Source organism: Pocillopora damicornis, chromosome 6 (assembly GCF_964200805.1).
Source record: "Pocillopora damicornis chromosome 6, jaPocDami1.2, whole genome shotgun sequence".
NCBI classification, from domain to species: Eukaryota; Metazoa; Cnidaria; class Anthozoa; order Scleractinia; family Pocilloporidae; genus Pocillopora; species Pocillopora damicornis.
In genome coordinates this window covers 13782249-13805781 of record NC_142675.1, presented here as the reverse complement: position 1 = coordinate 13805781, position 23533 = coordinate 13782249, and the positions used below count along the sequence as shown (strand labels likewise).

The window sequence follows — 23533 nt, the reverse complement described above, 5'->3', positions numbered from 1 at the left end:
CACGAAGTATGAAACAACTGCCAAGTGGCACAAGGAAGAGAATGGATGTTTCCGAGCAGGATGATGGTCTCTTCAAGACGCTGTTCCAGGAGTCGTTTCAAGGTAATTATCACAAAGTGAAATAACTTGAATAATCTTATGTGGTTCGTTCCTGTTTTGCCGTCCTTGATATATAATCTTTGGTAATCTTAGTTCTCACCGGAGAGATTGATAATCGTACAACAATGTACTTTGATGTTGTTTGTAAAACGTTTATCTTCTGGAAGCTCGTTTGGAAGTCAAAGTAAGTATATAAAGCTTGCGTACGTTAACGAATGAGATCAGTGAATATTGCATGAATCAGATTCCTTCAGATACCTTCATTATGTATGTGAACTAGTTCTTTCGTATAAAGCCAAATAAAGGCATGATACCATTACTCTTCATACAATAATGGAATTTCTGCTTTGGATTCTTAACTGATATGGCAAGTAGAGTATACTTTGTGTGCGGTATCTGGATTTATTGTATTATTGTTATCCAAAAAAGAAGTTCTATTGTATAAAAAAGTAAAAGTATTATGTGTTTCAAACATTCAGAGAACTTGGCCAAAATTCCTCTGTTGCTGCATGTGAAGTTTTCAACCAGAAAATGTTTATCAATATTGCAAACAATTATCAATACTACAAGTAATCAGTGTTCATCTTCTCTACTTTTTACTTTATTATTTCAGATGCATGGAAGGATAATCCAGATTTCTCTTTGTATCTAGCAGAACTCAGTGCTTCCAGTGTGGAAAAATTAAGTAAGACCTTTTATGCCCATTATTATCCATCTTCTTTAAGGGATTTTTATTGAATACCATTCCTTTCCATTCACTTATTTGATTGATTTACCTACCCAGATCTGGAGATGAGATTGTTAGAGGCAGACAAATGTGTGAAGCTTTTTTTACAATTAATTCTGTTGGAGATCTTTTATACAGCTCTTAGTGATAATTGGGGTAGGGAAAATAGCAGGAGAGAGGAAAGGAAAATTGTTGCAAATCCATAAAAACAACATTATAAGAAGGAAGCAAAGAGAGAGATTTTTGGAAGAAACGTTTTGATTTAATTGTGGTTTTTAAATGATTTGATTTGTTACTCCTGTCTTTCCTGATCTTATATCCATGTTAGTTTTAAACAGATATCTACAAGAAATAATTTGCATCTTAATATTGTCACAAAAAACAGACATGCACTGTGTAGCGACCTGCCTATAACTAATATGCATGTGAAATTGCTGTATTCTTATAAGGGAGGAAAAGTGTTTAATTTTAAGTTTCTTGAATTATTTTACAATAGGCCGGGAACCTGAAAGACTTGCTGAAGAAAAGGCCCAGATCTTAGAGCAAACTGAGCACTTGGCCTTTAACAACTACAAGACATTCATCAAAACTGCAGAATGCTCCAAAGAAATTTTTAATGATGTAAGTCAACTGAACTAATAGTGTTAGAGGAGAAGAGTTGTGCATGACATGTACATGTACTAAGTACTTAAAAGATATCCATAGTTATTTCTATGAAGTGAGTCCCAGTAGTAAGAAAGCATGATTTTCAAGTTACAAGGGGTTCAAATTTTTGAGGTTAAAATAAATGGGATGCAGCAAGAAAATGTCAGGAAATCAATTTGAGGTTTTAAATAACTTATTTCAAGGTTCAAGTTACTAAGGGACAAAGTCATTCAGCAAAAATTTTTATAGACATAAGCATCATGCGCATTCCTCTGTGTATGCTTGATTAAGATGTACCAAGAAGTTCAAAATACTCCCAAGACTTCTAGGAATTGTACAGTGTAATTATCCAAGCTTAAATTTCACATTCTCTTGAAGATTTTGCACAATCCTATTTGCTTAAAGGTGTACACCTTTAAATCCACAAATCAGAAAATTTTGATCCTCTTTGGGTTAGAGGTCCCCATTATAGTACTGTAAAGACAATTGGGTTGATTTTTATACATGTAATAAGTAAAATGGTAGTATTGGAAAAGTCTGATTTGATGGAAACTTTATTGTAGTTTGTGTCAGTGGAGGAGCATGTTGAGTCACTTCTGGACAAGTTGCCAACATTTTCTGAAACATGTAGCAATTTCATGAAGGTGGCACAAGAAATTAACACAAGGTGAATGAGTGCTGGTATAAATTTTTCTCTGCTGTTCAGCATTCAGATTATAACTAACACTAGTTTTTATTTTTCACTTGTAGTCGTCACTTAAATTCCTTGACATTAGCACGGCATACACAGCTGCTAGAGATTTTGGAAATCTCACAGGTAAGTTTGGTGATTTCCTGGACTTAGCTGCAGTTTTCTGACATACACAAGCATATTCAAGCATTTTGGGTGATGATTGGCGGGGGGGGACTTTAAAGTTTAAAGTTGACATGTAAGACCAAAGAACTTTAGATTTAAGACAGTCTAGGATCTTAACAGTACCTGATGATTTTTCCAGCACTGGAGTTAGCTGAATCAGTTATATAATGATGATATTTAAACAGGAAGCTCTCTCACCCGTAGGTGATCCACAGAGAGGTCCTAATCCAAAATAACATTAAATTGTTAAAAGTAAATAAAAATTGGCGATATTAAAAAATAAAAAAGTAAGCTATAGATTAAAAGATTTTAAAAAGTTATTCCTAAATTGACATATAGTGCCAGAGTTCTTCAAGTCACTCTCCAAGGCATTCCAGTCTTTAAAGGCATGATAACAGGTTCTTTGTTTACCCCAGATCTGTTTAACTGATGAAAGTTTAAGATGATCTTTGCAACAAGTGTTGTATCTATGTACATTGCTGTTTCTAGATAATTCCAATTTGTGAGATGTAATTCCATTCATGCATTTATAAACATACAAGCAGCGATGGAAGTACCTACGTTGTTTTAAATTTAACCAGCTGAGCTGATTGAGAGCATCAGTTGCAGAAGAGTACGATGGTTTATCTAGAACAAGTTTTGCTGCCTTATTTTGCAACACCTGCAGATTGTTCATTAAGACAGTGTTATCCTTATCACCCCATACCATATCAGCATAATCAAGGATGGGAAGGACAAGGCTTTTGTAATAAAGAAGGCATGCATTATATGGCAACAAATGCTTAATTATACACAAAAGACCTAATCTCTGGTTCACTTTAGATATCACATGTGCCACATGTTCGGTCCACGTAAAGTTGGAGGATAATACAACCCCTAGATACTTAAAGCTTCTAACACTATCAAGTTGATTACCAAGAACAAAAACCAAGAGACTGTTTAACTTGCAAAGCTTGGAATCACTACCAATAAGCATAGCTTTGGTCTTATCAACATTAAGAGTAAGTTTGTTATCATTTAACCAGCTAGCAATAGCATGCAAGTCGGCATTTAGGGCGCACTCCAGACCAGCTGGGTTTGAGTCATAGCAATAAAGCACTGCATCATCAGCATATAGGGCTACCTCCGAATGCTTGATGACAGTGGGCAAATCATTTATATAAATAAGAAATAACAAAGGGCCCAATATGCTGCCCTGAGGTACGCCATGCATAACAGATAATCAGACAATTCCAGACCGCAAGATGTACATTGCATTCGTCCATTAAGATATGACTCAAACCATTTAGCCATGTCAGAAGTCACCCCAAAAGATGGCAACTTTCGTAGCAAAATTGTGTAGTCAACCATATCAAAGGCCTTAGAAAGATCCAAGAATACGGCTCCACACAGTTTTACCCCTTTCCATATTAAATAAAATTTCATTGGCCAAACTAGAAGCAGCGTTAACTGTTGAATATTTAGGCCGAAATCCGAATTTCTTTTCATTGAGTAGGTTATGTTGGTTAAGGTATTGATAAAATTGATAATGCACAGCCCTCTCTAGGATTTTACTAAGAGTTGGTAAAATAGAAATAGGGTGATAATCAGACAGGCTAGTATGGTTCCCAGCTTTGAAAAGTGCTGTGACTTTAGCACATTTCCAGATGTTAGGGAACTTGTTGGTTGCAATTGACAGATTTAACAATTTTATAATTGATGGAGTTAAAGTTCGAGAAGCACATTTCAGTAAACGGGCACTGATTCTGTCTAACCCGATGGCCTTATTGCACTAAAGGGCACAAATCTGTTGTAAAACAAAGGAATGGCTTACGGTTCTTAACTCAAAAGAAACCATCACTGGTTCAGAAACATTGAGTTTCGCAGGATTTACATGATTAAGAGATTGAGAGAATTTTTCTGCCAGCAATCTTCCAACAGAAGCAAAGTAATCATTCAGGGCTGTAGCAATGGATTTGGGGTCGTTATATTGTACTTCACTTGCAATTATATACTGCAGGATGGATGAGCTAACGTTGCATGAGGAAGCTTCATTCACTGCTTTCCAAACCATGCTGGAATCGCCTTTACTTTCTTCAATTAGGTTGCAATAGTAATTTGACTTTGAGGACTTAATTTCGCGATTCACAAAATTTTGCAGCTTTCTATACATTCCATTTCCATTTTTCATAGTCTACAGATACATGTACCTTAATATTTTGTTTAACAAAATTTCTTATCGCAACACTTAAGCTTACAATTACTTTGTGCAATTGCAAGTGTGTGATTTTACAGGGTTCTTTGTCTGAGACAACTGGGAGAAGAAAGGGGAATGAGTACCTGTGCCCTTGCCGACAGTTGACTTGAACTAACATTCAAAAACTCATTAATAATTCATAAGCCCATTAACCTATTAAATGGTAGATAATACATCACGTGCAGTGACTTTATATCGATAAACCTCATCCTTATAAGTATGCGGTGTTTTATCAGATATAAAGACACTGCACGTGACTTTGAATATTAATTAATTATCAACACAGAAACTGATACAACAAATGGTGGGAACATATTTAATGTTCTTTCAACAAATTTCACACAGTAAATTTACTTTTGCACCAAATTAATAGTACAGTTGTGAAATACACATCTGGAAAAATTCTCTATTCCATTAGTACAGTAATCTGGTAAAGGCATATTAAACAATACATCATCTGAAACTTCGAATTCAAGATCAGTTGGATCAGTTCAGATCAGTTTTTCTCGTATGCTAATTTCTAACGTTCACAAAAGTATAAATGTTATGAACTCTCTTGACACGCTTTTCCAAGAATGTTTTTGAAGCCGTTCAAAAAACTTGCAGCACGTGTTTTATTGGGTCAAAAACCACTTGGCTACGCCTTGTGGTTTTAAACCCGATAAAACACTCCTGCTTGTTTTTTAAACATTACATAAACATTGGTCATCCAGTGTTGGTCTGTTGCTTAATCTGTTTTCCTGCAACAAACCCATGAATATTTCATTGTTATGTTCACAGTTGATGGATTCATGCGTACGAAATGGTTACTATGAAGAAGCTTTAGAACTTTCATCCTATGTGCAGAGACTAGAAAAGAAACTTTCTAATATTCCCATTATCCAAAACATTGTTGATGTTGTACAGTCATCAACTCAACTGATGCTTTCTCAGCTGTTACAGCAGCTACGCTCAGCCATCCAGCTTCCTGCTTGCCTGCGTGTGATTGGATACCTCAGGCGTCTTGATTTGTTTTCAGAATCTGAACTAAGGATCAAGGTTTGTGAGAAGACTGAAATTACTGGTCATGTTTCATAATTTATATGAATCAGATAATTGCCTTTTTATTTTATTCTTTAAATTGTCATGAATATCATCCTCAAGGATACAACAAGTCTTTTTCTGAGTCTATTTGGGTGGGTCTATTTTTCCCTTACTGTATTTATGTTAATATCTTTATACCATGACATTGACCTTTGTTGTACAGTACATGTTTGGGATGTCTCATTCTGTTTGGTGTAGGATAAAGAACATAGTGAGATTCGTGATGTGCTCTTGTCTTCTGAAGTTTGATTTAAAGGAGAATTTCCTCTTTGCAGTTCCTTCAAGCCCGTGATACATGGCTTCAAAGTGTTCTTGCATCAATTTCTTCAGATGATCCTTATTATCACATCACAAAGACAATTGAAACCAGTCGTGTACATTTATTTGACATTGTCACACAATATCGAGCTATATTCTCGGATGATGACCCAATATTATCCATGGAAAATGAAGACAGTCCAATTTATGGTAATTTGTTCCATTGCTGGATAGTGCAGAAGGTAGGATTGAACAATTGAGTGACAGAAATAGCTCTTTTTCCTCTATTGTAGCAGCAAATGTGTCTAATAGTAAAAAGACTGTATAACCTCTAACAGTGTGGTTTATATACTTCCTATTTGTTTTTAAGGAATGGAATGAAATTCCTGTAGGAACCAGAAACAATGAAACTGTTAGCAGTTTTAAAATGCAATCTCACAACTGCTATTGTAATTTGAGAGACTTTGCAGTTTTTAGCTCTTTTATTAAGTTTAGTGCAATTTAAGAGACTCTGTAGTTTTTATCTCCATTATTATTTTTATTAGTTTTTAGATTTAAGTTTTTAGTTGTTAAAGACAGTACTTGCCTGAAAACCACCTTTGGGTGAGGCAACATCCGGTATAAAGACTGTGATTAGTGTGCTATTGGAGACAGAAAAATTTGTCAAACATTTTCGAAAGTGAGAGAAAAATGCCAAATAAATAGACAAATTTTTCTGCATTATGGCCTAAAACATTTCTTGTATGTTTAAGTCTTTGAGCCTCATTTTACATATTTCTCTTTTTTTTTAGTCATCAGGATTGTGATATGAATCAAATAAAAATAAAAAACTAGGAACTTGCACTATTTTTAACTGGACTAAAGCAGTACACCTGCATGCCAGTGTTCATTCTATTGTCATATTATCCTTACTCCCAGAAGAAAGTCACTTAATTAAAAAGTTTTTCTGAAATGAATATATGATGCAGCTCCTTCCATCATTTGTCTAAAAGATAGTCAACTTTTTAAAGAGGTATGTCTGACAAGATAACATTTTATATTTTTTCTAAGGTGCAGCAGTTCTTGAACACTTTAGAGAATGACTTGGAGCAAGGGGTTGGAAACCGTCTTGACTCACTGCTTGGTCAGTGTATGTACTTTGGTTTGTCGTTCAGCCGAGTGGGAGCAGACTTTAGAGGTCTTCTTCCTCCTCTCTTTCATGCTGCAGCCCTGAAGTCATTCAACACAGAAGTACATAGTGCCACTGACAGGTATTCAAAGTGCCCTTGAGATGAAAAAAGTGTCCTCCTTCTTACTCCATGTCAATTGATGTGTTTTGTTGAAATATGCCTGTTAAGTGGAAGGTAATCTGAAAGTGGCAGACAGGTAAAGGAGAGATACCGTAATTTCCGGTCGATTACCCGCACGGCCGATTACCCGCACCGGCCGATTATTGCATACGGCGAAAAAAAAAGTCAACGGATTACCCGCACCGGTGGATAACCCGCACGTTGTTATTCAACTTTTTCGGTGGCGAAAACGTGACATTAAGGCGACTTAATAGGAGCGTAATGAGCAATATCCATTGTTCATTTGTCGTTAAAATACTTTTTCAGCGCGAAATTAGTTAAGTTTCGCACCTATTATTTTCAACATTCTGGTGATGCATTTGGGATTTAAAATTACTGTCGGCAATTTCTCAAAAAAATCGATATCTCCTGTTCTACTGGGCCTAACAAGTCCCTTAAAACGGGAAAATTCTCTTTAGCTCAAGCTAGTGAAAACTGGAAATTTGTTACTGATGCGCCGGATATCCTTGGATTATTTTTGTCACCATCAAGGTTTTGTTTTCACGCGTGCCGATAAAAATTTGTTTGTCACGCAACTAATTATGCGTGAAATAAACTCGAGTTGGCATCATGTTTTCGTGCCGCTTTGTGGCACTTTTGATACAATAAAATTCATTTGAGAGGTGGAAACGCAGGTAGGTGAGAAATTTTTTCAATTCAACTTCCAGAAGAATTTAAAATTGTCACATAACCCGCACCTCCCTATTACCCGCAGTGGCGCGGATTTAATGCAAAATCAACAGATTACCCGCGGGTAATCGACCGGAAATTACGGTAGTTGTTGTGGAAATCAGCCATTTTAAATTGAATTTCACTTATTTTGTAAGTGCATTATTGCTTGGATTAAAATCAAAGCCAAACAATTTTTTATCATATGAGTACTTTCAATGTCATTTCTGTCTCATGTTTCACAATACTTACACAAAATTGACCAGTCTGATCACATGAAAGGATAAATAGTTCCCATCTAAGTTGGCCCAATTGACTCATATGAATTTATTAAGAATCGTTGTTTCTAATAATACAACTGATTAATTAGTGACCCCAGTAATTAAAAAGATATTGTATGTCATGTATGGTGGAATTTCACCATAGTGACAGTGGAATTTCAAACTCTGCATTGGAATGAGTGCAACTGGGCTACAACATGGGGAATGGAACATTGCACATATGCCAAAATTATTAATAAAACTTGATCTGTTTGTACATCAAATGATCTACTCACAGCCAGTTTGTTTATTTTTCCTTTAGTTTTCATAAAGCCATGAAATCATTCTCACCACAGCCAGTACCTTCTACAGTCACATCCACAATAATTTCTACAATGGCAACCAAGGTACTTGAACTTATAGTAGTTTCCTGTTCTCTGTTACTTCTGTGATACATCTATTTATTAGAATAATTAAACATCATATCTATTGATCACTTTCACTGTAAAGCTTGGTCTGATTACAAGAGTTCAAGTTGTTACTTTGTGCACATTACTTACAGTACATACTCAAAGTGTAATAGGTACATCTGTGTATGTACATTGAGTCTCATTCAGGAATTCTTTGTTCAAAATGGTGTACCCCAGTAGCTTTTGTGCTGTAGATCTTTTATAGTACAATTTCTTTAAATATAAGTAAAAGGTTTTTTGTCCTTGTGAAATTATGTCAACCAAACAAACTTGAACCTTAAACTACGTTAATGTTCAATTTTCCAATGAAGATTTCTTACCAAATTTTCAATGGTTCTCTTAAAAAAAAACATCATCTGTTGCACAGGTAGAGATGAACTTTCCTGTTGATTAAAGTTGCTGTGTTTTCAAAGTTGATTTTGCCAAATTCATGTCACCTTTACATGAGACACTTTCATTAACTTTTTAATTTGATGAACATGTGAAGTTTCCAGACGAGTGTGAATTTATTTGATGTCTTTGTTGTCTTGACAGCCTGATGAGCTCAATCCTCCTATTGAATTGTTACAGCATTCTCCATTGGCAGCATTCATTAACAGTATTCTCTCTGCTTTCAACAATCTGAGGCATTGTGCGCCAATATCCCTCGCATCGCCTGTTACTGATAGTGTATGCAGTGCATTGAAAACAGTCATACAATCTACATGTGCATTCCACAGGTAAGGAAACAGGTTTATATCGTTAGAGTGGTTATGAAAGTTTTTATGTTGCCGTTTTTTGGAGGTATAATTCGTTATGGTATTTGTACTGATTTACAAAAGGTCGAGGTTCCTGTCATTTTCGTCGTATGGAAAATTTTGGTTTTGGAAACAGAAAGAAATAGCACAAAAACTTATCAGTAGACATAAATTGTGAACAAAATGTGTCCTAGTGCCACCAAGATTCCAGTTACTCTTGGTGGGTTTTGAACTTTTACTGAATCAAGTATCAATGAAAAATTCGAGTTAAAGCTTCATATCGACTAATTATTTTGTGTCCTTTCGATCCAATGTTTCTTATCGTTTTCAGGACTGAAGCAACAGCTCTTAATGAGACAGAAAGAGCCTCATTTGCCAATTTTTGTCAAGTTTTGGGAAAACAAGTGATGCCTTACATGAAAGAATGTTTAGAGGCATTTTTTCCGAGTTCAGTCTTGACTAATCTGTGTGGGGGTAGTTTCCTTGATGTGCGGCTTGATGTCGACGCCTTATTGGTTCTTCTGGAACCCGTCATGCCACAGGACTCCACACAGGAAGAAGACAAGCCTCCTCACCAAAAAAATGAGGCTAAAAACAGCGAATATGATCGAAGAAAGGATCAAGAAAACTCGGAGTCAAATGAAAGCAGCCTTTCAAAGGTGGAACCAAACAAAGATGTTAATGAGAAACTCCCGGATAGTGTACAGCGAACACAAGATTTGACCCAAGTTGAAGCCGTATCGAGATAAATAATTGTAATAACATTAATGATAACAATGATAACAATATTAAAGTAGCCATCGATGTAGACTGGAGTGGAGTGCAGCAAGTGATGATCCGAGCGTTGTTAATGCAGTCTCTTGTGAAGCCGAGGAAAAGACTCTTGAAGAAATGACATTTGAACTCAAATGTCAACACAAATCGTTATTACTAATAACACAGGGAAGGAAATTTATTTATTGAAAAAATTTTCAGGGTTGAAAGGGGTTTTTTTTGTTTTTGCTTATTTCGTTTTATAAAAGTCATTCTTAAACTGGCTTTGGGGTCGAATAACCTATGCTCAGAAAGGATTTTAGTTCTGCGAACAAGCAATCACTGTGGAACTGGCTTGAGGTTCGTCTGTTTTATCACTGGTATTTCCTTCTGGGATGATTATTTTTCTAGAATTTATGTTTTCTCTTTGGTCTTTCCTCTTTGGTCTATCGTCCTGTCTTGGGGCATGACACCCTAAAGTGTGCCCTGTGATCAGAGCCCGTCGTTCTGACTTTCTTTTCCAAAACGCTAACGTTAAAAGGGGAGTCTCTGAAAGAGACAACTATCAATCAAGGTTTAAAAACGATGGAAGTAATCGTAATCAAAACCACAGGGTGTTACGATCTGGTGAAATTAAAGTGACCGAAATCGATGTTGCTTGCGACTTGAGGGCCGAAAACGCTGTATTGTGATTGGTTGGTTCTTCTGCTTTTGATTGCAATCCTATGTTGTTTTCCCTGGATCATAAACAGAATCAAAAGAAGTGGAAAAGTCCTGTGCAAGTGATTTTTGGGCCTCATTTCAGAGATCAATTTCGAGCAACCTATGACCTCGGGCTCGAGTGTAGAGGGCTTGAGCGGAAGTTGATGGGGAAAAGATGTTTTCGACTTGTCATGAGCGTGGGACAAAGAAAAAAATTCTGAGTCCCCATGAGGAATCGAACCTCAGACTTTCGAATTGCTCGACCACTGAGCCACAGAGACTCTATGGTGAATACCCATCACTAAGTTCATGTATGACACGCGTCCTGCATACCGCTATGGTCGGCGATGTCCATAGCGTCATGTTTATAAATACATGAACTTCGTAATGGGCCATAGAGTCTCTTTGGCTCGGTGGTAGAGCATCGGAGCGCGGAATTCGAAGGTCTGAGGTTCGATTCCTAATAGGAACTCAATTTTTTCTTTGTCCCACGCTTGTGACAAGACGAAAAACATCATTCTCTCGTTCTTCACCGAGCTCAAAACTAACCATCTTTCTTCTTCTAGAGTCCCCGAGGTGTTGGCCTTGTGATTAGTTTGTGTATTAGAGAGAAATGAAGCAGACGTAAGAATGGAACAGTTTTACTCCACGATGCTTAGTTTACGCTCAAACAGAGCTAACAATGCTAACAGAATAACAAGGAAAATTGATTTAAATGACAGACAGTTTGAACTACGCCCCAAAACAACAAACAATTCTAGAAGTTCTGTTTCACAATCACTTATCAGCCATCACAGGCATCAGATTCTTATCAGCTCTATGATCGCTTACGAACTTAGGAGTGACCATTGGTAAATACAATTAACTGCTACAGAGATTTCTAAATTTCTTTAAAACAAAAATTTAGAAAGGAAAATGTATCGAGTCATATTCATCCATGTCACTGTCATAGACATCCTCAACTTCAGTATCTAACGCCTCTAGCTCTACACTGGTGAAAAACCGCTCTAGAAGCTTACGAAGAGGTATCATGCAGATAATAAAGAAAGGAAATGCTGGGGCAACAACAGTGAGCTTCATGGCCACAAGCGCGCATACACAACACACTTGCACAATAGTGAACAGGTGCATTTTTCTCGTTTTCACATTCATCACGAATTTTTTAACAGGATGGTGAGAAGCAGGGATGAAAAGTAACTTGATTCGCTCGACCAGCTGAATGTGTGATAATGATGACACGCCCAGGAAAATAAACACTCCAAACAGAACAGCGATAGGAATAAGACGCATCACTGGCGAAAGAAGAACAGTGAACCCGATCAGAAGGTGAATCACAATGTTGGTGAGACGTTGTTCTTTGACTTGTACCAAATGAGGATGTTCCCCCGGGGCATTGTTAGTACTGAGCACTGTCAGGGAATGAAAGTGAGACAATGTATGAACAGGGGTGGCACACATCCATGGAAGGCCCAGAACTGAGCAAAGACCCACTAACAGTCCAAGGACGAAGAGATCCAGGTTGTAACCCACGCCTTTTTTCAATTTGTGTTCTTTTTAGTCTAGAATAATACCGGTGAATTCAATTTCCATGAAAATCAAGATACTGACAAGAACTGCGGGAATGAAAGCTCCAAAAATGGCGCCGGCACTGATATGTTGTTGTTCTCCCATGGGGTTAATAAGCCAGCTGTTTCTGTTTGGTGAGGGCACAGAAAAACCATCCGGAACTGACAGGTTTTGTGTGTACACACCCTTTGTCAACCAACCAACTGTCACCATGGAAACAATAGCAATGAAAACTCCAAAATCACTGACTATGCGACGAGCTCTGGGTCCGAAGAAATGACTGTGACGTAACTTTCTCAAAGAGTAAGCGACAAAGAAGGTTCCCAGCATTAAAACGGTGGTGAGCAGAGCTGTATTTGCTGTTGACTGATATTCTGTAGGGTTTCCTTCCCTGTGATAAGTCGAATTTGATGGAACCAACAGATAGGTCGCGATGTCTGCATTCAAGGGATACATATCAAAGACATGTCCAACATAATTAAACGCATCATAAAGAAAAATGATAGATATCATTAGGGCGAATATTTCTTCTGTAAAACGTGTAAAATATTTGATGAGAAAACATCCTTCAACTGCAACAATGATAAAACATATCACCATCACCCATATTCCAACCCAAGCTCGCCAAGGGAGGAATTCCACCTCAAATCGCTCGCTTAACTGAAATACGCTTTTCTCGAACACAAGTAATGGACCCGTAGCCCCTGTTATGATCAATGGCTGTCCTGCAAAGAGGCCAAATAGAACTCCTGATAATGCTGTTGCAAATATCATCTCTGAAACTCCCATCCATGCGTTGGTTTTCTCACTCAACAAACCGCCGAAGGTGATTGCAGGAGCAAGGCAAGCGAAGTACACAAAGATAATTGTCGGTAGACAATGTACGTCCAAAGCATCTTTGAAATCACTCGGGTAGAAAGGAAGTCGCCTTTTGAAATCTCGTATAAGTCCACCACAAAATTTTCCCGTCCTAGACAAAGGGTCATCACACACTTCATTTTCTTGAATAACCTCGCCAATTGTTTCGTTGTTTGGCTTGTCCTTGCTTTGAATTCCTCCTCTTCGTCTCCTAAAGGCTAATTCCTTAGCCTGAGTGGCTAAGATTGGTACTGTTTGATTCAGAAGATTTCGATCCCAATCTCCTGGAGGAATTATAAGGCTGTCTCCCATAAAGCTGAATAGAGAATCAAGGAGATCCTGTTGACGCTAAAACATCGATAATAAATTTTTTCAGTTTCCGTTCGAGTCAACATCACTTAATGGTTGGTGAACTAGCCTGTAACCACTTTGAAAAACAAATCTATTGGATAAAAATAAGTTTTTCATAGTCACACCGTGATTTTCGAGTAGTGATTCTTTCCTAACTTGCCAACTGCTATGCAGAAGTCTCCAACTCCCATAACTTACATGACGTGTTACTGAGGATCGCGATCAACTGACGAGTAACCAATTTTTATCATAAAACTTATGATACTGATTTATGGTTACATGATAATTTTTTAACTCATCGGGCTTGAATTCTCGTAAATATAAGATTACACAGAAAGGAAGGCTGATCGACTAGGGATTGAGAAAGATTTGATGCACAATTTACCTTCGCCATATAAGCAGATTGCAGGAAGAGTTTATCTGCCATAAGAGTTGCAAAAGAACGCCCGACCTCATGATAACCAATCCCGTCATCTTCAGGTCCCAACAGTATAAACATAAACCTTATAGGAATCTGTACTTCAGCTAAGTTACCCAGTTCACAACCGGTGGCGAGTCTGACAAAAGCACTGACGGTACAAGTCAAGCTATTATGAGCCCCAACCAAAACAGTGGTTGCTTGAGAATTTGTCGGAAGTTTCCCTCTCAAATCTGACTTTTCTTTGTGATCCTCAAACTGATCGACGAACTCCTCTACAGGATCATGGCTGAAACTCACTGCTACGTCTGCTGGAAAATCATTTGACACGTTTCGTTTAGGATTTGGCTGCGTCCTGAAATCAAGAGGGATCATCGTATAAATAAATAATCAACATTTGCCTTTTAAGTCGATAAATTCTAGCCTTAGAATCCATGCAATAGGAAATTTCACAAGAACACAAGTGAATGCAGATTAAATCAAGTACTCCGTCCAAATATCTAACTCCAAAAGAAGAATTCCACTCAAACGCGATCAGGCTGTGAACCTTGAAACAGCGGAAAATTTCATCTTGGGAAGTGTAACAGCACGCTTAATGACTGGCTCAAAGGAGAACGGTAAGTTTTGTTCTCCTTTACCGTCAGGGTTTTTGGGAAAAACTTACTGTCACCCTCAGGCAGGTAATTAAGTACTTATCAGTAAAAATGTAAAGGGTCACCCACTTAGCTTGGTGCCAATCCTCGTATCTTTCTCCTGAACTGTGGACATCTTCCAAAACATTTGGTGAGTGAGAATGTGAATTACAATGCGTCCTGGAGCGCTGTCCATTAGGCGTGATCCGTGACAGGCGCCTGGCGAAGTTCTTAACTCGTTTTCCACCTTTATGATGGTGGTGACGTTCATGTCTTGTCATTAGAAGAGTTTTCACTACGAGACATTCTTCATCTTCCAACTTTTTCTGCGCCTTGACTTCACCAATAATTGCATCACAAATGGAAGGTAGAGTATCTCTATTGAGATCCAACAAACACACTCCATTTTGTAGATTCGTTTCAACCTCCCTTAGGCTCCGATATGTCAAACACGGAACATGAGGCTTCCCCCATCGCTCGGCACATTCATCTACGTCTTCTTCGAGCTTAATCCACCGCGCTCGTTCTTTCCAAATGAGTTCATTATCCGACAGCTAACTAGTTCCTCCAATTCCACAAATCCTTCGTACAGGGAACAAATAGATTGATCAATCGGAATATTTTCGGTTGAGTTCATGTTAGAACAGTGTATGTGGTCTACATAACTCTTGCCGCCAATCAACGTTATTTATCACAACGCGGGTTTACTTTCAGCATTTATGACGTCATTAATTTCTTTTCACGACGTTTGACTTAAGTAAAAACTAAATTTCACGCGGCAACATTTCCAGTGTTTGAATCCACATAAAGGTATGCTTCTTACAACAGAATAAAACGAACGATTACAAATAAATGGGTCTATAACGGGGTAAAGGTGGGTTCGGGAAGTATTCAGTAAATGCGCTTTATGTTTCTCTTCACCGTGTAGGACCGAGAAATTCTCTAAGAGTACAAATTATCATACGACTTTAAAGAAACACCTGAGGTTTATAAAAATTTCAGTGATTGGGCATCACAGTTAATTGACTGTACATCATCTGACAAGATTTCCGGGATCTTATTGGTTTTCTTTAGTTATATTAGAAGGGCTCAGCGAGCGCCCTGCGCGCGCAACGTGACTCTGTATGTAAGTTACATGCCTCTATATGTTAACACCACACATTGAATTAATAACATGCAATGAGATGTAGAGCAGGCGCAACACGGGTTTGCGACTTTCAACATAGGGAGGTTGTCTACCTTCAATCTTAATCGAGATAGAAATTTTGGAAGTCCAAATGAAGAGCCCATATGCCAAAGAAGACTCGAATCACTTAAAAAAAAGCATCAATTAAAGCCCAAAATCTTTCAAAATACGCTTTTGACTTCACCAGGCAAAGTCCCTTTGAGAATTCTTAATGAATTCAATTTGGAGATTTCCGTCTCCTATTAACTAGTTTACGATACTTCAGTTGAAAACAAAAACCGAACTTGCAGACTTCAAGTGAGGATTTTTTATACTTGGAAAATTTCCCTGGCTTGTTGGATATTAATTTTAGTATCAATAATTCAAATCAAACACATTCAACACACTACCTCTTTTATGATTGGCCGAAAGCGTAGAGTGACTTTCCGAAATCAGCTTTCTTACAATCTCTTCTTTCTATTTATTGTTTACGAGTAAACGAGCAATTTTTGAGTAACCTTGATTAACTTGCCCCTTGATATTTCGTAAGCGTGTATGCGGACACAAAACTGATTGTACGCCATAAATTGACAAAACAGGGCTTTAATGATTCAACTTTGCTTTAATTATGTTTTTTAACAGTGTTTACCTCATTTTGAAGGGAATATGTATAAAAAATGCAGCTATTTTCTAATTAAGTTATATAAATACAATCCCTATTATTCTTATCGGTTCATCAATATTTGTATTTTATAAATAAATGGAAAGCCAAGTTGTTGTTTTCGTTCACATACATATTCCAACATCAATGATGGCCTTATCCTTTCTTGTTGATACCTATAATTCAAACGCGATCCTAGTTATCAAGATTTACAACAATTCACGGCCTTGCAATGTTGAGTCCGGTAAAAGTTTTGCTCTATAGAGGGAAGGGTGTGAATAACAAATAAAAAGAAGGTAGAAGGAGATATAAAGGAAACCAGTTGGATAAAGTGTGGGTTAGCAATACTTAACTTCAAAATCTAATTTCAGCCACCTTCGAAGTTTTCACTGTTTTATACAGAACCTTACTTTGTTGGTGTAATCTAGAACTCCTCTAAAACTTGTCAAACGTTTACTGTGACGAAGATTTGGAGCATATTAATAGTGGAAATTGAACTGAGTGGAATGCAATTTGGGCGGAAATCATACGCGTGATTTGAAATCACAAGTATGATTTCAGACCAAAATTGCACGACACGAGGTTCAATTACCACTTTGTTACATCCATTTTGAAATCGCCCAAATACAGTACTTGGTAAGTTCAAATATTTTATTGATGCAGTACTGAGCCGGTCTGAAATTAATTCATCCATTTTTGGGGGGAAAAAGTAAAAGTTTGGAAACAAAAGTTGCAAAATTTGCCACATGATATACTCTTTGTCATTCATTTTCCTGCAATTTGATTGGTTACTTTAAACAAGCCTTGAAATCTGATTGGTGGTTGTGTTTTTAGTGTAGCCTCCTCATTAGCTGAGAAAAAGATGCGATTTCAAGCAAAAATTGGTGTGATTCGTGAGTAAATTGCATCAATTAGAGCCAATCACATTACAGGGACCACCAATGATTTCAAAATGGGTGTAATAAAAGATGAAATTACCTACTTAATGTTTTTTTCCTAAGTGCGAATCAATTTATTTAAAAAACTATCGGTGCTCTAGGAACTAAGGCTTTATTGCACTTTTATTCGATTAGACTGATCAACATGAGTGTAGCTGCTTTTAAGTAAAATTAGCTACCTAACTTCATGTTTTCGGTGAAAACCTTTGCTTAAGAAGTAAATATGACGTGTATGTAAGGTTCTAATATGTGATCGTCCTCCCTTCCCATGAACACTAGACCAAGCTCTCGCTCGGCTGGTGGATTTACGCGAAAAGCGGCTGCGTTTGAAGTACAGTTGACAAAAAGTAACCAGCAGCTGGTTACTGCTTCACACTGGTGAGCGTGACAGTACTTCCCTGCTCATAGTCGAGTATCACCATTGATTCACATGTTTTGTTGTTGCTTGTTTCACTACAGTTAGCCACTGAACTCTTTTTGTGTTTGTTTGCTGGACAACGATCAGCCTGAGAAAGACAAAGAAAAAATAATAATTAGCTTATTGGCATTTATCTTTTGACACACGTCGATTGGCTTACTGGAAGGTGATTAGCAAAGCACCTTACACTACTGAGCAGGCGAAGAAACACAAAATTACTTTTCGTCTCGTTGCTGTTAATGACGTATTTTCTATTTTGTTACATAAAATACAAAAACTGCAACGAAGCCTGGTTTGACGGCATTAAATGGTGAGTTATTTCAGTTTTCCAACCTCAAAATCTAGGGTGAAAAATTAAAGTCTATCGAAGGGAGAGAACAGACATCTAACGTTCAGCAGCGTCAGGGGTGGGGTTACAAAATGTCTCAAAGAGATGCGAAAACCACATTGAGAAATAGTACACAGGCACTTGAGCAGGAGCATTAAGAAATTTTGCCTATTCACAGGAAAGGAAGACTGGATTTTTTTGTGGAAAGAAACATTCTAGTGGCGAGTGAGCCTGAAAATTTTAATGACCAACCATATGTCAAAAATTGACGAAAGTGAAGTCAGTTTTCGAAGCTTATTCAGCATGCGAGGTGTATACAATAAAAATTGTTCACCTCAGAGTCGGTGGGAAAAGGTAGATATCCATCACTACTCATCTACACGTCGGTAAACAATTGCTAATTTACATTGCATTCGGGAGGTTCCAGCTTTGCAATTTAGTTGGTGTCTTAATTTTACATTTATAATCAAATGATTCTAACAACACACATTCATGACTTTCCTTCGAGAAAATCGACCATCACGTCTGATTCTGAGAAACTTTAATTTCTTTAAAACAAACAAGTCTTAAACTTTACGTGTCGATTACTTCCTACTTTCCGATTACTTTACTACTTTCCATTACCAAAGACGGGGAAGGAGAGAGGGTGAGGGGGAGGGGGGAGCAGAGGAAAGAATGGGGAGAGTAACTAAAGCGAGAGGGGGAAAAGATCCGCACCCGTGCAATTGCTTTGTTTCACTCTGAATGTTTCGTCATTCCTAGAATACCAACCTTTGCCGAAAAAAGGGAAATTGTAGTCATTAACCTCAAGTGCTGGATTTAAGAAAGTTGAATAAGAGTAATAAAGATTGGTTGAAGTTACGACGAGTATTTCACTCAACATTGTTGAAATACTGTTCGGCGACACTGAACAGTGTTTCCCTCGGTGGCTGTGCTTGGAAGACGGTGATAAGAGTCTTTATAGAGTGAGGGGGGGGGGAGGTTGCCCACCGATAACCGGCTTTTAGTGAAACCCTGCTAAACCCAATATAGTCCTGATGCAAATGCTGGAGCATGTCTTGTTAAGATGTGATTTGTGCTGTAGTTAACACCGTAGTGTGGATAAACAAGAGAGGAACTCAAAGTCATAGGGTCAGGTGAAACTTTCATGTTTATTCACAAGCTTATTATAGTACTCGACCTATTGGAAGCGTGTAAAAGAATTAGGTTAAATTCTGCAAATGTTACACGAATAGCCTTCAACTACTAAAAATAAATGGATGCGTTTCTTACATTCAGAAACATTTTATTTGAACCATAAATAATGACGTTTCTCTATTCAGATTTTAGACTTAAGTACAATAATTTTCGTCAACTGTGGCATCATAACAGTTGAAAAAAATTTACATCACCTCACAAATTACGTTACACTAAAAACTGGTTAAAAACAAGTGAAATTGTGCACCAACACCAGATTTCGTCGTTCCTAGTTATTTTGTTTCTAGCCTCAAATCGACAAAAGAAACATTGATCGTACAATGAGAAGATCCCTAGTTACTCTCAATGTTTCATCGTATCTGTTTGAAAGTAAGTAAAATTTGCCATCTATCTCTCCTCACTTTTCAGGACGAAGTAACCTTCTTTGCGTGATTTTAGACAAACCTGATTGGTTCATCTGAGTCTGCCTACTTGTTGTTATGATCAACGGCATTTTCATTGCAAATTTTCAATATGTTTCAGAGCTCACAAGCTAACTAATAACTACTTAAATAAAAAACTGACCCCTTAACCTGTCTGCATCTGGTTTTCTCGTCTCATTCAAAATGAAAAAGAAGAAAAGAGAAAGTCAAGGAAGAAGAGCTTCGAGTTGAGAATTATGTTCCTGATTGAGGAAACGAAAGAGAATGGATCAGTTGCATTTATCCTACTGGGATCGTGGGAAGTTGTTTAAAGAAATCAAAAGAAATACGTTCCTTCGCTAGAGCAAACTGTTTTAACTTTGTTTTGAAAACAAAGTTAAAACGGCAACTAAGAGAAAATATATGAGTGAAAGATGACTGCACTCCAGTGAAAGGTAAGGATATCCACAGTGAGAAGAAGAACAGCAGCTGAGAAGCAGCAGCAGCTACAGCCACGTCTCCAGAGAATGAATCACTCTCACCTACAAATAAAGTGAGAGATTTGAATTATCGGAAAACGCGAAGAACTCACCTAAATAAAAAGTGCAACTTACACACGAACACAGACACTTAACACATCACAACGGTTATAAAAATTCTGGGTGATGGTGCTCATGTAGACATCAGATAGATTCACAGAGAAAAACAATTTATTCGGTAGGACATTCAGTGAAAAAGAGTGTTCGTGGTTGTTTTTTTCTTAAAAAAAAAAAAAAAGAAAAGTAACCAAAACCAAATGATTAATGATTAGCAAATCAGCTCTACTAATAGATGAAAGAGCCAAAGAGTAGATCCTGCTTGTTAGAGGGCAGGGCCAAAGCGCAGCACTTGCATTAATGTACCTCTTGAATGTACAAATAGACGGTGAAGTAAAGCAATAGATAACCAATTATTTCGCTGGTTTCATCAGCTGCCATGCTCGACTTACTAGTTGTCCCGGATACTCTCCTCAGGACATATTGCATTAAAGTAATTACTGACAACAGCTCGTCTTTGGCCCTGCGCCTTGATAGAAAGAATGATCAGTTACACAAAAGCAACGTCATTACAACAGAAGTGCAAATTTAAAAAAATACCCAAACAGAAGCAAGCAAAACGAAATAAAGCAAAAAAAAAAAAACGCAGAGGAAATAGGAATGAAAAGTAAAATGCTGATTGCATTATATATTGTGTAACCTCTCTATCAACCACTTTCTAAAAGAAAGAGGTCGCACTGAAAAGAAAAAAAAAAGCTAAAACCCTCTTAAGAAGTGCTATGCAAACGAAACTCATATAATTCTGGGGTTTACATGTCAATGGCACTGACAAGAATCTTCGTTTCGGTTGACCATAACAACTGTCTCATTTTAAATGTGAAAAGTAAAAAAAAGTAGGAGTGGTTTAGAATAATACCAATTTGAGCACGTCAACCTTCCCTAGGGTATGTCGTCCAAACTAACAGAATAAGTACTCAATTCATTCTAAAGTTTATTTTCAAAATTCTCTTTGTAATGTTTAAGTACTTTCTGAACAAAGACAAAGTTATATTCACGAGTGATCATCTTCTACAAATTTAGATATTCTATGTAATTTCTTGAGCTATTTCATCTTCATATCATCTCACTATATTTTAAAATTATTTTTAGTATCTTATTTACTCAAGAAAGCACCGATCTAGATTTTAACTCACACAATTTCGTACGATTAATTTATCATTAAAACAGTCTAAATTCACTAAATTGTAAAATTAACTGAAAAATAATCCAATAACTAGCTCAAAAAGTTCTTAAACTTGCTGCAAATCTGAAGTATTGCTACTAGTAAATGCGATCAATGACACGTCGCTTTCAGTAGAGAACTCTGGTGCCACAGACGATACTGTGCCAACATCCACACTGCTTGTAAGTACCGCCCTATCCTGTCTTCCGGTATCAACCTGAAAACAAAGATCTTGAACTAAGAAAAAAAGCGCTAAATGTGATAGAGAACTATGTGCAACTCAATGTAGTGATTTCAGGTGCAATTACGCGCGGTCGATGGCCACAGGTTTCAGATCAAATTTACATCGTTGAAAGATGTGTAAAAAAGGGAAAAGTATTAGTTAATTATTCACTACACCTAGTGCGTTTTCCTTTAACGTGAAAGACTACTAAAAGCTGGAAAAGAACTCTACCTGCATTGATGTGTTGTCCGAGATTGATGTTATCCAATGAGATACACGTCAGACCACGCACATTGAACAACGGTTTGGTTCGACAAAAGAAAATATTGTACGATCCGTCCATGAACTTAAATGATGTTTTGATACGAATGAAAATAGCTTGAAACAGAAAGTCTCCAGGCAAATGACACGACTGTTCACATTTGAGCAGTTGACATTGGTGCCGATTTACCTGCCTAACTGGCTGGTTTAATTTTTAGGTTGCGGACAACTGATCGGTTTAAGTGAACCAACGAAAAGAAAACCATCATCTTTTTTGGTTTTGCAATAAACTTTATGTTACATATCAAGTTTTAACGAAGTGGTATTTGCAGATTAGTTTACAGTTGTATCATCCCATTCAGAATGTGCGAATTGTTGACAGATTTTCAGTTGCAGTAGCGGGTTTTTTTAAAGGAGGACAACAAACAGAACTGAGAAACTGTTCATGTGTGTCTGGATGAGAAAGAATGAGTTTTTCGGGTCATTAGCGCCTTTTATGATGAAGCATGATACGGACTTCACCGCAAGGACTCGTCGCTAAAATGAAAAAAATGGATCCTTTGTCCACATTCCAAAGATAATGGAAAAATAGGAAAAAGTAAAACCGCTCGCTTGTGTCTCTGTTACGAAACAACTCGAATTGATATTTGGCAGTTGAGGAAGATGTTTGACACACCTTTCCCAAGCAATCCAACTCACTTAGGATTAATAACAAAGCTTCCAATTAACACATATAAAGAAATCCTTAAGACTAAACAGGAAAAATGGGATAACAATCACCTGTACTCTTTGTGTCTCTGAAGGATAAAATTGTCGACCAACGAGCATGAAGAAGATATCAGGTAAAAGAGCCATGAAGATGAGTAACAATATGGCCAGCCATACCACTCCTTGGGACAACAGTTGGTAGAATAATTTGTACATGTCTAATGATATCACGTCACTGAATGCTAGCTGGAAACCCTTCCTGAAAAGCAATATTAATGGTTGGATCCTATGGTTAGTCCAGAAACGTGTACATTTGGTGTATCAAACACACTGATACAGCTCCTTCAAAATGGTATCCTGTACAATTGTACCCGCATGATCGTGATTATCACGATGAAGTTTGGTGACGGGGCACTAGGAAGCTTTACTCATGCCTAAAACATATAATTAATTCTGTATTGCAGAAATGTTTTCTTGGAATATGCCAACAGTCTATGAACATGTCAGTGCACTTTCTAAAACGTACACATAATTCTGTATAGCAGTGCTTATTTCTTGAAATATGCCAACAGTCCACGAACAGTCGGTGCAATATGGATACGTACACTTAAGTTCTCAACGGGTAAAAATTATGTTCTGTGTACTTACCAAGTCTCACTGTTATATGTGATGGTGGACACGAAAAACAGAATGATGGAGCCCCATGTAGAAACGTGAGTCATCCATGTCCAGTAATGTGTAACCAGTGCCAGCTGAAATGTAAATAACATCTGTAATCATGACGACGTTTATTTATTAATGCGTGACTGGCGACAGTTGCATGAAGT

At 37.4% G+C, this 23533-nt stretch overlaps 4 protein-coding genes across 14 annotated transcripts in view; 1 reads left to right on the top strand and 3 right to left on the bottom strand.

The window, feature by feature from the left end:
* Nucleotides 1–5: 5 nt before the first annotated feature.
* Nucleotides 6–10773, top strand: LOC113672392 (conserved oligomeric Golgi complex subunit 8). The gene is made up of 11 exons (XM_027188675.2): nucleotides 6–102; nucleotides 713–784; nucleotides 1323–1447; nucleotides 2035–2138; nucleotides 2222–2288; nucleotides 5344–5601; nucleotides 5922–6146; nucleotides 6955–7154; nucleotides 8484–8568; nucleotides 9166–9350; nucleotides 9700–10773. Exons 1-11 carry the CDS (start codon nucleotides 9–11, stop codon nucleotides 10115–10117), a joined length of 1833 nt encoding a protein of 610 aa, XP_027044476.2. The 5' UTR covers nucleotides 6–8; the 3' UTR covers nucleotides 10118–10773.
* On the bottom strand, nucleotides 2620–3443 carry LOC149044082 (uncharacterized). The gene has a single exon (XM_089209972.1). The coding sequence runs from the start codon at nucleotides 3301–3303 to the stop codon at nucleotides 2620–2622; it is 684 nt and encodes a 227-aa protein (XP_089066098.1). The 5' UTR covers nucleotides 3304–3443.
* An 805-nt stretch (nucleotides 10774–11578) lies between the features above and the next one.
* LOC113672377 (anion exchange protein 3) lies at nucleotides 11579–15418 on the bottom strand. Its single transcript, XM_027188657.2, is given in 4 exon segments — nucleotides 11579–13595; nucleotides 13984–14371; nucleotides 14739–15196; nucleotides 15199–15418. Coding segments are annotated over 4 exon segments (2802 nt in total). The 5' UTR covers nucleotides 15286–15418; the 3' UTR covers nucleotides 11579–11726.
* A 986-nt stretch (nucleotides 15419–16404) lies between these two features.
* LOC113672391 (phospholipid-transporting ATPase IF) overlaps nucleotides 16405–23533 on the bottom strand; it is a 28250-nt gene continuing 21121 nt past the window's right edge. For 5 of the 11 annotated variants that reach the window (XR_016187389.1, XM_089208613.1, XM_089208611.1 and 2 more), the window contains 3 exons: nucleotides 23355–23458; nucleotides 22779–22965; nucleotides 21271–21731 (listed from right to left, as the gene is read on the bottom strand). Coding sequence is in view for 9 of the 11 variants with exons in the window: in XM_089208613.1 (XP_089064739.1) it covers nucleotides 21582–21731; nucleotides 22779–22965; nucleotides 23355–23458 (441 nt within the window). In the remaining 2 variants the exon portion in view is untranslated. Of the gene's footprint in view, nucleotides 17919–19290; nucleotides 20299–20744; nucleotides 20822–21270; nucleotides 21732–22778; nucleotides 22966–23354; nucleotides 23459–23533 lie in introns of those variants that run through there. The other 6 variants (XM_089208618.1, XM_089208617.1, XM_089208616.1 and 3 more) reach the window with 4 other exon arrangements.

Excerpts from the sequence above, each read along its gene's own strand:
- LOC113672392 (XM_027188675.2), top strand. The coding sequence starts at position 9 with ATGAAACAACTGCCAAGTGGCACAAGGAAGAGAATGGATGTTTCCGAG. Across the intron at positions 2,139-2,221 it reads GCACAAGAAATTAACACAAG|TCGTCACTTAAATTCCTTGA; the intron begins GTGAATGAGTGC and ends TTTCACTTGTAG. Across the intron at positions 7,155-8,483 it reads GTACATAGTGCCACTGACAG|TTTTCATAAAGCCATGAAAT; the intron begins GTATTCAAAGTG and ends TTTTTCCTTTAG.
- LOC149044082 (XM_089209972.1), bottom strand. The coding sequence starts at position 3,303 with ATGCTTATTGGTAGTGATTCCAAGCTTTGCAAGTTAAACAGTCTCTTG.